A 14,596-nucleotide genomic window follows, 5' to 3' on the forward strand; every position below is an offset into this window, starting at 1 on the left:
CACGTGCAATTGCCCCCAAGTTATCTTTTGAACTTGCACGATTTGTTGAATTCGATACAGCTTTGATAAGTCTCATTTGGACTTTACTGTTTAATTTTTTTAAATCTTTTCAAACAAATAAACATGCATCTTAGTGTTGTAAACAATGCGTATACATTGTATTGGTACAATTTTATATGAATGGGTAGGTGCAGACTCTTAAGTGTTTAACCCATCAACAATGATCTTAACCGTTGATTTTATACATAAAAAAAATCAAATCAAGTATTTTAGTCGTTTATTATTAATTCACATGCTTCTATCATCCCTTTTCTTTATCAATTATCAAAGTTGACAAAATCAACTCAATGTCACAACCGGTGATGTAAAACGCAATGTCATTTATAATGAGCACAACAAATCATACCTTGCCTTTAAGCACTGTAGTCAACTTGTTCAGTATTTATGTACATAAGTTCCAAGTGTCTAGGGTTGTGGCTCCTTCCACAAAAATGAGATAAAAAAAAGTACACTCCCAATCAAATTAATATATATATATATATGTGTGTGTGTGTGTGACACTAACTATAATAATACAATAAATTTTAAAGACTTGTTTAGATGACATCTTCATAAAAAGCTGTTTTGAAAGAACCGATTTTGTGAAAAAATAGTTTAATAAGTAGTTTATATGTTTAGATGACATATAAGTTTTTTTTTTTTTTTTTTTCATTGCAAGAGTCAAACTATAATTTCAAAATTTTAACTGAAAGCGAAACAAAATTTTTCCAATTTTTGTATATACGACCGAGTTATTCAATCCGTTTTCAAAACAACACTACCAATTGTTTTGAAAGTGCAATTAAATTTGTAAGACAAAATTAATTAATGACTAGAATTGTCAACTAGCTTTATGCTGGACATGAATTTGAAATTAGAAAACCACAAAAGTGGTTTTTCCTGTTACGCCATATATAACCAATTGGATTGTGGCTTAGGTCAAGTCGTTCCCGTCATTAGGACGACTTGACGAGTCTCCCGGGTTCATTGCCTAGTCACAAAAGGACATTGTCAGCCCAAGTGGCTCCGTTCTCGTTGTCCTTCGGGCCACTGGGCAAGACCTGATAAAACCAAGCACTCAACGAAAGCTGACTTAGTGCACATCCTAAATAGCGCTACTACAAGCAAAGCTTTGCCTAAAAAATGTATGATATTGTCATATGATTAAAAATAAAAAATTTGTTGTTAATATGACACATACGCACACACACACATATATATATATATATAAAAAACAGTGATTCCATTATGTTTGATGACCAAAAATTAAAAATCAGTCAATAAAAGCACCATAAACTATTATTGCATCATAACCCATCCTTAATACTCTTGTAATAACTAGTTTTAATGATAAACTATTAATTTTCATTGATCCGACAACATTTGAACCCCAACTCCCCACTTCCCCACGTGTGTGGGGGGGGGAACGAGTAGGACCAGTTGACGAATTCTACAAATTTTGTTGTAAAATCTAATAAAGTGGATGTGTTGTGGCTAAAACTATGAAATTAACATAAATAGTCTGCTTTATAATCATATAGAAAAGATCATCAGCTAAAAATTTTGCGTCGAGTGATTATTATACTCCTACTACAGTTTGAGTTACACACCTAAGAAATGTTATTTTATATGGCTTTGTAATGTTGTGGTCATAAGTCTGACATCAACATTGCATATTTTTCAAACAAATGTAAAAAAAGGCCGAGACCGAACACCGACTGGTCATTTGAAGGCATACGTGTTAAAATATGAAGGAACTGTCGATTTTCGTCAGGAAAAGAAAAATACCAAGAATGAATCTCAATCAAATTGAGCCAAGACACAAAGCTCGGAAGCGGCCGAAATAAAATGTTCATGTTAAATGTTAAGATGTATTAGGTGCGGTAGTTAAAGACGCAATCAAGTCAATTATGCTCAGCACTGTTCTGTTTGACTAGAACATTGGATACTTTTATGCACAGTGATCTTTGTAAATAATCACGGGAATGCCCAATGATGCATCCCGTGTTTGCTAGGCAATGCAAGCCAAATAAAGGCAGAGTGCCAAAGTTCCTGCTCCGCCATTTTTGCGGCAATTCAAACAATTTATCCAATGACATGTTTGGATAGCGGAGGAAACAGTTTGAAATGGATCTTTTGTTCATATTGAAAAAAAAAAAAGCACAACCTCGTCGTTTCTTTTGTAAAAACGTACGCTTCAAAAAGTCCTGCCGGTAAGACAACGACAAAATGAACGCGGAAAAGGTTTGATGACCTTTTGTCTCGAACCCTTTCTGCACCCATTCAAACACGCCACACCTGAACGTTTTAAAGGTTCGAAGAATCTTGTTTTTGCAGCTTTACGCTGTCGCAAGGGTAACAAAAGGTAAAGGTGCCAATGATTTTGATTCAAAAAATCTACGTAAAAATGAAGACCGTGTTTGTTCGAATTCAGCATGTTGAAAGAAATTTGAGAGGACAAACCAATAAATTCAAAGACAAAGTATTACAGGCCGAACATGTACTATCGAGTTGTCCCCTTCAAAATTGCAGGGGAAGAAAGATGTAATGAAGGCAGACAAAGCTGCAAAACTCTCACCTGGAAACCCAAAAACAATAGTAACCTGTTATATGTTTGGAGATTGGAAAACACGACGATTTGTCTTGGATAAATGGTCTACCAAGCTACACTAGCAATTACATCAACAGCTCTTCTTTTGTTTTTGTTTTTTTGTTTTTCCCCACCAGTTTTGATTCTAAAAGCAAGCTTTTAACATGGGGACAAAAGCCAGAAAATGTTTTCTCTCCAATGAAAATACTCTTCAAACAAAGTTTGTGTGCGATTTCAAAAAGTAACTAAAATATGCTATTGTAGCTAAAAGAAAACAAAAAGCAATTTTTCAATTGGGAGCCATAGCAATCATTAAACAACTAAAGTTATCCCTCTCTGTTTGTCTCACAAAAAGCAACGAATTTTGCCAATGGCTGCCAAACAAGGCCACAACTTCTTCTTCTTTTTGTTTTTTTTTGGCGTATATTCTCAAGCCCCTTGCATGTAGATATACATAAAAGGTGAAGTAGTTCATAAGATTTGAATTTTGATTGCTTTTTAAATAGTTAAAGTTCAATCCACCATAGAACTATTTTTCGGGTGAGCGAGAGGATCATCCTACCGCATGAAGTCAAGGCCCTCCCCCCCCCCCCCAATTCCCTTTGTTTCTGAGGTCTTGAGCTATGTCGGTGTCAACAATAGAACGGTGCACTCTTTAATTTGGATATCGTGCTTTACCATTTTAAAACACATGAGCATAGCACCCACAAGAATAAAATTAGATACATCCATTTATACAGACCCCTAACCTTACCAACTGCAGCTATGCCCCTTGACGCCACTATAGAACTCTCAAGTTCAACTCTGAACTATTTATTTTTTCCAATATTGGCATTTCAAAAAGATGGCTTGGTTTCGGTCATAATATGAAATGCTGTATTTAGGTCGCAAATGGGTCGAAATACGCCTCAAGGGGCATAGCGTAGCTGGTTGAGCTAGGGGCCTGTACTAAGGCAGGTCTCTAGTTCGATTCCCGTGGACGTTATGTTCCTGTGTCTTAAGGCGGTAGGGCGCGGCATCTAAGTTGAAGGGTGCACCGTTGCTATCGCTGACACCGACGCAGCTCAGGACCCCGGAGGCAGGGGGAATGGGGGGGCCTTCGGGCCTTTTTCGGGCGGTGGGATTAATACCCCTTGCTCACCCGAAAATGGGTCGAAATACAGTGCGTGGATTTTGGCACTTTTGGCAGCACCATATCCGATTCGAACCTGACCCGAGTCATGTTTAGCTGATTTGTGTTTGAGCCACTTGCAATCCCTGTATCTCTTTGTCAATATATAATTCGCATGTTAACAATGCAGCTATTCTCTCGGATCGTTATAAATCAAACGGCTAACTTCTTCTCCATAGAATCCGTATGTCCCGAGCGAGCGGCAACCTTCGAGCTTGTTTGATTCTTGTTCCTGGGTTCCTTGGCGGTCCAGCTGGTCAGGAATAGCCTGCCTTTATGCACTGAGACACGTATGGAACGTGTATCCACTCGATTTGAAGTGCCCAAAACGAGCACGTTCTTTGTGCTCCTGTCCAGTGCTTGGGAGCCTTGGGCCTGGAACGTGTTCCACGCATTCAAACAAGCACATCCCGAACCAAATTACAGACGCCATATCTTACCGAAACGCGACCATCTTCCTCCAGCCCACAGTAACTTTACGCAGTCCTATGTGCCCCAAGCTCGCGCCTGTTTTGATGCTTATATATATATATATATATATATATATATATATATATAAAGTCGGGCGTAACGAACGTTACTTGAGCACGTATCTCACGAACGGCCTGCTTGCCGTTCGATTTTCGTTTAATTGGACGGCTCAGATGTTGCGTGACATCTCACACGTGAAACAACAGGGGTTCCGCCTGCGGGCGCCATTGCCCCACTCGACGTTCTCTCTCCTCAGCTTCGACTCCTTCTCTTCGTTCTTCCCCCTTTCTCGCGCTGTGCCGTCCTGCCCTCAGGTGATGCTCGCTGCCCCTGCAACCACTGTATCCGCCCCTCTCGCCGGTAAACGCCCCCATCTCTCCTCTCTGCGCCACTACTTTTTCCTCACATCAACTGCCCTCCCATCAAAGTCGAGCGTGAGCGACGGGAGACGCCATCGTCTCCGCCCACCTTGCAGGAAACGCCATCGTCATGCTGGCTTACAGACGGAAACAAAATTTGTCGAACACTTTCAAAACCTATAAAACGTATGACCTTGCAATAATCTCGAGGAGAAATGAAACAAAGGAAATCATGGCAACGAAGGGAAAACGGCAGACGCAGGGCATGGTTCACGCGTGTAGGGGATGGGAACAACAAACCAGTTATGGTCTGTTGATGTCAGCTGTTAGGTCGCTGCAATGGACTGCACGGCAACAGGATGGATTTGGGGAATCTACTCGAGTTTCACTTACAGAACCTCCTGAAGAGGAGCTAGACCCTTGTAGAGATGTTTTATATCACGATGGTTCGATCTGTTCTTATGTCTGTATATCTGAATCAGCTGAAGGTAGACCTTGCGTTTGCATTTCCCTGTCATCCCATCCCTTTTTTTTTGTTCTGTTTTGGTGTCTGAAATTGGAAGGCATAGTATTTCGTGTCGACTTTGTTGAATTTGTGAAACAATTTGTAGTACACAAAACTATGATGTGAGAACGTGGATCGTGACAACAGTTATAGCTACTAGTTATAATATGAACTATATGTGTGTATGATCCTAGTTTGCTGTGGGTGAATTCATTTTTATAGTTTTCTTTCTGATTCAACCTTTGTCTATTTGTCTTTCTTAGCAGATGCCTGAGCTTCTTTAGAAGTCACTTGCAGCAAAACTTCTTGTTGGCATGCCCTTTAAGCAAAACTTCAATACTTATTGCACGAGTTTGCATGGTTTACAAGGAAGTAAAACTAGTAGATCCCTGTGACAGTGCCACTCAGTGTTGATTTGCTCTAATCTGGGGATGTTATTGAATGCTTTTAAGAAATTTCTGTGATCTTATTCCAGGTTGTCATCTAATACATTTAACTACTTAGCAGAGGTTGGTCCTTAAAAAGACTGATAGATGTGAGTATAGGCATCTTGATTCCTTTGTCTGAGCAGCTAACAAATAACAAAGCCCTTGCCACACGCCATAGTTCTCTTTTTCTTAATTGATCAACCAAACATGGGATTGACTATCTTTGTCCTGTATTTTGTTTCCTTTCCTTCTATCTAAACAAAAATAAAAACTCATGTCTCATTACGAGTGCTTTATAAATCTATCTCAAATATTGATGAATATTCATAAAACTTTAAAACTTATATCCATGAATCTACTTTATATATTGGAGTATGTTCATAGACTGCTAATGTAGTGTTCATGGTCCAATCTTTTAAGGCAAATTCATAAAACACTAATATAGTGCTCATCCTTCTAAATGACTCTTAAAATTTCTTTTTGTTCTTAATATGAGGTCATGTTTTGTTCTTGGCAATGGTGTCCAAAGGCAAAACATTAAGTGGTTTGACTGATGGATGTGTAGACAATGGGTTGTCAGTTTGATTCCTATAGGTGTTAGGTGCTATTAAAATTGAACTGTATACCGTAAGACCATTCATATCGTAGGACCATTCATATCTTAAAGCAGACAGGATGGAGGTTGACTTTCCCCTCTCTGCGTGCTATACATGTGGTGGCGATGGTACACTAGAAAAGTTATTATGTGTAAAAGTTTTTCATAAGAAATAGAGATAATTATACATATATCGATGTGGCAATGGGACACCATATCTCTAACATCCCAAATAAGGTAAACAAAGGTTTTCAAGTTAATTAAACAGCAAATTGAGGCAAAAAGGTTTGGAAATTTCGGATTAATTTTGTTTTGGTTAAAGAAAGTCACAGGTCAGACGAGGACGTTCAATCAAATTGTGGTTAGACGTGCACCACAACTTTTTCCTTATCTGAACAAGATGAACTGAGTGAATGAAATATTTATTAGCTATAATATTTCAATATTTTCCGAAGGAAAGGGTTAAATTTTATATGGTTTTAACATTGTCAACCATTTTGTGCTCTACACAATGCCATTGCAATAAACTCTCGAATCAAATTGGTTAGCAAAAAGATAAATCGGTGAATCCGAATGCTTTGTGAATCATATCTATTAAGTCTACATGTTTGAAATGGCGATAGAAAAGAAAACAAATTAAAAAAAATATGAAATAAATTAAAAATCTTCAAACCATTTTAAAACAAGCATCTAAACAAAATTACTTGTTAAAATTTTCTATTAATAAGCGTCACACTTTTCACAAAAATAGTTAAACAAACGCTTAAACTAGGGGAATTCAACCGATTCAATTTGCCAATTTTTTGATCCGGCTCGATCAAGTCGCCCGTCCATTTGAATCGGCCGATTCAGGCTGATTTTGAAGGCTTGATGCTAAAATGATGCTGGCGGTGTTTCAATTAGTTTAACGCTAAATCCAGTTTCTAACGTTATTTTTAGGGGCCATCCCGAGATTTACGAAGCTCGCTTATTTAAGGAAAAGAAAAGGGGAAAAAAAAAGAAATACGTTTCTTTTTAATCGCCGAAGGACGAGTCCAAAGAAACACGAAGGAAAGCAGTACTAGGATCCAAACGATGCCACGTGTCTGCCAACTCTTCACCCGCGACAGGACGCCCCGGGAGGCGGTTCTCACTCGCTAATCATACGATCCCTCTCTCCCCCACACCCCCCTTCTCTCTCTCTCTCTCTCTCTCTCGCGGCTTCTCTCTGTCCCTGACGGGAGAGGCTCTTGTACTTTCTTCCCTCGTCGCCATCATCCAACGATCTCGATTTCGACGCGGAGGTATTGGTACGCTTCCCGATCATGATTTTGAAAGATCGGTGTTTTTGAAGCTTGGGAGTAGAGTTGTTTCTTTCTCACATCTGGATAATCTTGCTTTCGGATTGTCTCTGCGGAGATTTTTGACGGATCGTCTGCTTCTGAGATCCTTGAGTTTCATCGTCTTTGCCGGAATAGTTTGCGGATCTCTGCGTAAGCGCCCTGGCTTTTGCTTCTTATTTTATTTTTTTTAATCCGGAGCGATCTTGTTTCGGATGATCCGGGCTTTAGGTGTTATTTGTTGAATCGAGCAAAGATAGCAGGAGTTTATTATCGGTATTGATGGTCTTTTGTTCGGGAAAGTTTCTTTGTGTGCCTGTGTTTGCGAGTCCGTGCTTAGTGGATCTGACCTAGAATGTGCTTCTTTTATTTTATTTTTTCCCCCCATATAGTGCGTGGGTGGGTTCTAAAAAGGAAATTTGGTGGCTTTCCTTTTTACTTTGATATTGTGGTTGGGATGCTTTTTGTTTCATGTCGATAATGGTGGAGAGCCGTAGTTGCAAGCTTTCTTTGCCTATAAATGCGTCTTAACGCTTGTACAGATTTGGATCAGTCGTGTCGCTGGAATCGTCGTTCTTTCGAGTGACAAATTTTGGTGCATTACAAGTCGCTGGTTGTCGAAGCTCTTGAATGACGTATTTATCATCTTAATACCGAGGCTTAATGTTGTTTCTCCCAGTGAACAGGCCACGTACTCTGGCAACGGCATTCATCAAACTGTGAAATAACCAGGAACAATATATGAGTCAACTGGACAGGATGACATCAATGACATGCACATACTTAGTAGAAATGCTAATCTTTTAGTCTTGCCTACATGTTTTCTGTAGAGGACGAACAGGCAGATTCTGTATGGTGTATTGGCCATGCACAAGCCTTTTTCTAAAGCTTAAAAATCAATGTCTCCAAATTTGTTCATTTCTTCATTTCAAAGATCGATTTGAATGTTCTTTTCGTTTTCAGTTGATCCTTAGTTTCAATCAAAAGACCATTCTGGACTCATCCAGGCGGTCTGAGCTGCCATAATATTATGCGTGAATAGTGGCAGGACCAACAGTAAAATAAAGATCAGTTAATACTAAAACAAAAAGTCTACATGTAAGTGAATAAATGCTGTCTGGAAATTTCAGGTGAGAGCATGGGAGGAAACCTTTTTTTGCCTCTCTCTATCTCTCTCGACAAGGTGGACATTACAGGGCGATCCTCCAGGACAGGGTAGCACAGATCCAGGTTAGGGTGGTCCCTCTTGTTTTTTGTCAGACAGACATTCTCAAGCCTGGTAGAGAAGTGTCACCCTGAGCCCAATATAGCCGCTCCTCTGTATGCATTGCATGGTCTCGTCAGATTCTTGGATGCTACTTTCTCCATAACTGTCAATTTCTTTAATTTGTTTAGCACACAAAAAAACACTGCATCTGTGATTTGATTTTACTGGAGGCTTGACGCTTTGTGATTATTTTATTTACTGAAATCCAATAGCAAGTTCCGAATCTCTTGATGCAGTCCTATTTCATCAGTGCAGGCCATTTTCATATGATTTAGATGGTATGCTACTCCATATTAAAGACGGTCTCTGCTCCGTTGGGCCATTTTATCAATTTTTTGAGGCCGCAAGTTCACACCAGGGGTTTTAGGAGGAATTTTGATGAAAGATTTGGAGATCCACATCCTGTTGTTCTTAGAATTAAGGGACTCAGAATGATGATTGATTCAGGGAAGCCAGTTGAATCTGGAGTAGCTAATGTGCTACCAGAGAAAGAAGATGTAATTTATGGTGATTTTGCAAGTGGCGGGTGGAAGAGGTTCTAACCTACAATTCCTCTCAGTTTTTCTGTTTCTAACTCTCTGAGTCTCTTATTTTTATATGGCATAGTATTTGTCCAGGTGAATTCACAATAAGTTCCTCTATATCGCTTGTTTTAGTTGGTATTTTTGACTTAAGGTTTGTTTACCTGTTTTGTTTTCTTGTTCTCTTCCCTTCTTCCTAGCAGCATGCTCCCAGTTGAGCAGGAAGCTGGATATCTTCGTAACGTGCTTTTCATAGAGTTTCTGTTTGTTGAGACAACCTGATTGTCTTTCTGAAATTTTGCATTTCACGTGTTGTACACAAATTTTTTCTCTCCAGGGAAGTCAGGGTTTAGGTGGATTAGATTTCAGACAGAGTAAAAGTAGATGTGTTTGAAATTTTGAAATTAAAACTCACCCTATGGATACACGTAGAAATAAAATATTATATATGCATGTGGGAGGGTAGACTGAATACTATGCATCTATAATGTCAACAAAGTGTCCTGATCTTGGGTCATCTATTTTTGGGATGGTGGTCCTTGCACACCAAAAATGATCAAGGTTGAGTTGTTGCTGCAATTTAACAGTGTTGATGCTTATAGTGGTCAAAGGTCGTGCAGAATGTGCATGACACTCAAGCACATAATGCTAATGTTTTCAATCAGATCTCAGCCTCATCGTTTTTGCTGGTTATCATAGGATATAAAGTCATAGTCTATCTGACAAGTAGTGGTGGTTGTGCACAGCATATGCAGATGAGATCTGTTGGTTGAAAGAACAGACATGATATTTAAGCACAAGTTAGTGTTAAATGGGCAAAATGGATGGCGTAATCAATTTTGTGGATTTCAATTAACGCCTTGGCTAGATGTTAATTGGTTAAGGAAGTAGTTTTTAGGGGGGATTCATAGCCGCATTGAGCTGTCGTCAATGGTTTCTAAGTATAGTCAATTAGATCTCTTTGATGGTCCATGTTATATGGTCGAGGATATTAGAGTAATACTAGATCCATTTAATTCGTGTCTTGAATAGTCTTCAGGAAATATAATTTATGTAATTATATCTCTTCTTTCGTGTATGCTTTCCTTCACTCTGTTTCATTCACGCTCACTTTTGATCCTTTTGCGTCTGCAGCGAAGATGGGAGCATCAGCTGTGGATATTCTAGTTTTAGGGGAAAGAGAATCAACATGGAAGATTTTTACGATGTTAAAATATCCAAGATTGATGGGAAGACTGTTTGCTTATTTGGGATTTTTGATGGTTGGTTTTTCTTTTCTAACATTTCTAATCTTCTTCATGTGGTTATCAATTTATCACTGGCATATTTCCTCGTAAAATTTCGATCTGGACTTTAGTGTTTAAGCTTTCCCTTTATCTGTGCAGGCCATGGTGGTTCTCGTGCTGCTGAATATTTAAAGGAACATCTATTCGAGAATCTAATGAAGCACCCACAGTTCATTACTGACACAAAATTGGCTATAAGTGTGTTATATTCTTTATGCCTTATTATTGTGTCTTTTCAAACAAGCTATCATGCAATGATTGTCTATCTTGATAGGGACTGTCCGAAGCCTGTCTTTTTTCCTTAACTGCCTTTCTGCTGGCTGCAGGCGAGACCTACCAAAAGACTGACGCAGAGTTCTTGGAAGCTGAAAGCAATACTTTCAGGGATGATGGTTCAACAGCATCCACAGCGGTATTGGTTGGTAGCCACTTATATGTTGCAAATGTTGGAGATTCACGCACGGTTATATCTAAGGCAGGAAAAGGTGTGTCTCTGTTATTTTTGCAATAAATTATAGGTATTAGAATTATCAGGTTGGTGTTCTGAATCTTGCTTGAAACTCTCTCTCTCTCTCTCTCTTATATGTTTTCCTACCATCTGAAGCAGCTTACACCTGCAAATTCTTGCTAGATAAGCAATCCTTATACCTGATACATTTAGAAGCATGCTCATCTTTTCTTTGAAGCCACAGCTATTCAATCTGTAGAAATGGTGTCACAATGCTTGCCAACTATTCTTTTTCACATTCTTTCTCAAAGCAGGTAGTCCTTTTCTTCTAAGAAAGTTGTCCAACCTACTCTAAAAGTGTCCATCTTACACAATCGACTTATCTTTTAGCCTATTCGTTTTGGAAGGTTTAACGTGTTCAATTCAAGTCTGCCTTCATGAAGCTTAACTCCAATGGTTAGTCTCCTTCCAGTGTCTCCTCAAAGCATATATATAGATTGTAGAACAATCCCAAGTCTGGAATTGCATGGTTCTCTTGTTTGGTAAACATCAGATGTTTTTCCTATGGCATAAGGTGAGTAACGAGGGTTGCATGTTTGCCTTGGATGAGTATAATTGCATTGCTTGGTGTATGATTCTATGAAGGTGAATAAGTTTGTCTAAGTCCGAAAGATCATATCATATTAGTATTTTAAAATGCTGGGAACATGGATATGCTTGTCAGTTTGAAGTAGATAGCCTCTCATCATCTCATGAATCTGCAACTTCCCACAAAATCTTGTACTCGACAAACTTTGTTTCTCTGATGAAGTCGCTATATGCAGAACCAAACGAAGGTTGAACTCAGTTATGCTTAACCATCTCTACTAGCATATCCTACTAATGCTTCCCTTTGATCTAATAACCTCTTCAGTTATTTTGCGAGTCAGCTGCTGTTGTTAGGTTATTGATGAGTACAATCTTGTAAAATCTGTAACATGACCCAGTCCGCAGTTAGATAAGACTGATAAGTACATACAAAGAAGTTACAAATTTAATTTTTAGTATTAAAAATACACAAAAATAATCAAAATAAGAAAAATACAGAGCAAAAAAAAATTAGGATTCTCTATATGGAACAGGCATGGATTGTGTAACACAAGAAAACAATAATTATGTACTACTACATCATGCATACTTTCATTGGAAATAATAAAAATGGATCAGTTAAATTACTCCCACTTTCACTAGTAATAATTTTTTGTTATGTATGACTTGCTCCTTGGAGTCTTTAATTAACTCAATTGTTAACGTTTAATTTTTTATTTTTAACAGACTTGAGCCCTTACTGGAAAGGCCAGGAAGGCTCCAATTTGCTTGCACAAAATTAGCCGTAGTTTTTTTTTTTTTGGTAAAACTATAAATGTGTGAGAATCTGTTAATCAAATAAGCACCGTTTATTATGTGGCTATTATTTGTTGTTTGGATCTGGATATGAATCCAATCCGACCTGTACAATGACCGTGCTATCATTCTTGTAAATACCCATTACTCATAAGGGTATTTCAGAGATGTATCTTTTTTCTCATTTGGGCACGCCTCTCATAATGATTCTTATTGACCAACGGCTCCCTTATCAGAAGTTTTTTTATTCCTTGATATGATTAGTTAGTAATAATGCCGGCAAAATTGACCCGTTGGATCTAGCAATACAATTAGGAGAATACCTTCGGTTTGAGAATTACTTTGTAGCTAGTACAAACCCGAAGACTGTAAAGTTGAACATAAGAGAGAGAGTGAGAGAGAGAGAGCGAGAGCGAACTGCATTTATTTGCCAATTTTGATGTATGGTGTTGCTTTTTCTTGATTTTTTTTTTCTATACAAATATTTTAAGTTTGATTAAGAGAAGATCCCTTAGTGAGGGGAAAATTTTCAGTATTTGATAACTGTCTTGTTCATTTATCTGAGAAGTTCTGTTGTTCTTTGCAGCAATTCCTCTTTCTGAGGACCATAAGCCAAATAGAAGTGATGAGCGCAAAAGAATTGAAAATGCTGGAGGAGTTGTCCTGTGGGCAGGTAGGCTTTGAATGGCGTGCTCTAAAATTTATCTGGAATCCTTGTACAATTTGCCTTGGGATGTGAAAAGGTTTCAAACCTTGCCATTTTGTTCCATAGGTACATGGAGGGTTGGAGGTGTTCTGGCAATGTCTCGTGCATTTGGTAACCGTCTATTGAAACAATTTGTTGTTGCGGAGCCTGAGATCCAGGTTAATATGATGCGTTTACCTTATTCCTTACCTTCTTTTATGCTCAATGTCAAAAAAGGGGATCGTATTCTATGTTTTCTTGTGCAGTTCCATAGCAGGATTTCCCAAGTCCGAACTGGAAAATTGCAAATAAGCAGTAAATAGGAGAAAATGAACTTTTGCTTGAATTATACTTAAGACTATCCCTGATTTCGATTGTTCATCTCTTCGAACTTTGCTTATTCAGGCTTTTCCCCTTGGAGGGGCCCATCCAATTTACTGTTTGGACCTGGTTATCAAGCTTTATTAGGCCATGTAAACTGCATCTTGTCAAGTTGTACTCCCAAGGAAAGTGCTAGAATACTGTTGAAAATATTGATTACTTTCTCCTCTACGTAGTACAGTCAGAGAGCGTTTTCGCTAAAGTTTCAAGAAAAGCAAATTGTCTAATAATTTAGCATGTGTACGTTTTCCTCCACAGACAAACACGCACATGAACACTTGTGGAAAGATTGAATCACTGTGCTTATTCTCTTTTAAATTATCTTTTGTAGTTTTGAGATATACACTAGACTGTGTGATGTGATGTTTTTCCGTTGCAGCGATTGTTTATTGCTATCTTAAGCGAGTGTCTGTGTCGAGATTGGCAGTGACTGATAGTATTGATGCAGGAAGAAGAGGTTGACAAGGAGTTGGAATTTCTGGTGATCGCTAGCGATGGATTGTGGGATGTAGTTCCAAACGAGGTGAAGTTACCTTCCTGTCCGCTGCTTTATGCATTCATGGTTATAGGGTCCAAGACCTTAATTTGAATTTTTCTGCCTCGGCTAATCTTTGGGTAGCTGACAAGCTCTCTCTCTCTCTTTTTCTCATATGATTGGTTGCTTGTCCCTGAATAGGATGCTGTGTCGCTGGTGAGGACAATTGAGGAGCCGGAGCAAGCGGCTCGAAAATTGACAGAGACTGCGTTTACGCGAGGGAGTGCAGATAACATCACGTGTGTGGTTGTCAGATTTCACCATGATGCACCAGATGATCCCGTTTGTTCTGAATAGTGCTTTCTGGCGCTGTTCCTGCATGGATCGCGTGGCTCAGCTGACATGCTTTTGTGTCCTTGAGAGCAGGAGTGAGTTTTTATTAAAATTAGAAGTAGGTGCGATCGCTCAGATCTTGCTTCGGTGGCGCTTGTGGAGCCCCTTGCAAGATCATGAACTTGGGTTGGATTTTTGAACCCCATTTTGGATATATTTTTTGGTATATGAAAACTTTTGATTCCCACCCTTCTTTTCGGTTCTGCTTTACTTGGGATTGCGTTACAAATGCGGCTGTGTTCTTTTACCTCTTGGAAGCATGTAACTTTGTAGGATAATG

The 14,596-nt window shown here is 38.8% G+C and overlaps 2 protein-coding genes across 5 annotated transcripts; both read left to right on the forward strand.

The window, feature by feature from the left end:
* Positions 1-4,490: 4,490 nt before the first annotated feature.
* Positions 4,491-5,444, forward strand: LOC126409694 (uncharacterized). Its single transcript, XM_050075571.1, has 2 exons — positions 4,491-5,118; positions 5,402-5,444. Exons 1-2 carry the CDS (start codon positions 4,761-4,763, stop codon positions 5,407-5,409), a joined length of 366 nt encoding a protein of 121 aa, XP_049931528.1. The 5' UTR covers positions 4,491-4,760; the 3' UTR covers positions 5,410-5,444.
* A 1,843-nt stretch (positions 5,445-7,287) lies between these two features.
* Positions 7,288-14,503, forward strand: LOC116265644 (probable protein phosphatase 2C 52). Of its 4 annotated transcripts, none has more exons than XM_031646420.2 (10): positions 7,288-7,630; positions 8,608-8,707; positions 8,995-9,279; positions 10,400-10,527; positions 10,651-10,749; positions 10,878-11,036; positions 12,969-13,055; positions 13,155-13,246; positions 13,897-13,971; positions 14,125-14,503. In XM_031646420.2, the coding sequence occupies exons 3-10, from the start codon at positions 9,020-9,022 to the stop codon at positions 14,278-14,280; spliced, it is 1,056 nt and encodes a 351-aa protein (XP_031502280.1). In that variant the 5' UTR covers positions 7,288-7,630; positions 8,608-8,707; positions 8,995-9,019; the 3' UTR covers positions 14,281-14,503. The 4 variants fall into 4 exon arrangements, with proteins under 4 accessions (XP_031502280.1, XP_031502271.1, XP_031502254.1 ...); XM_031646411.2 differs by having other exon boundaries at positions 9,000-9,279; XM_031646394.2 differs by lacking the exon at positions 8,608-8,707 and having other exon boundaries at positions 7,289-7,630.
* The last annotated feature ends 93 nt before the right edge of the window (positions 14,504-14,596 follow it).

This window comes from Nymphaea colorata, chromosome 1, assembly GCF_008831285.2.
Source record: "Nymphaea colorata isolate Beijing-Zhang1983 chromosome 1, ASM883128v2, whole genome shotgun sequence".
In the NCBI taxonomy this organism is placed as follows: Eukaryota; Viridiplantae; Streptophyta; class Magnoliopsida; order Nymphaeales; family Nymphaeaceae; genus Nymphaea; species Nymphaea colorata.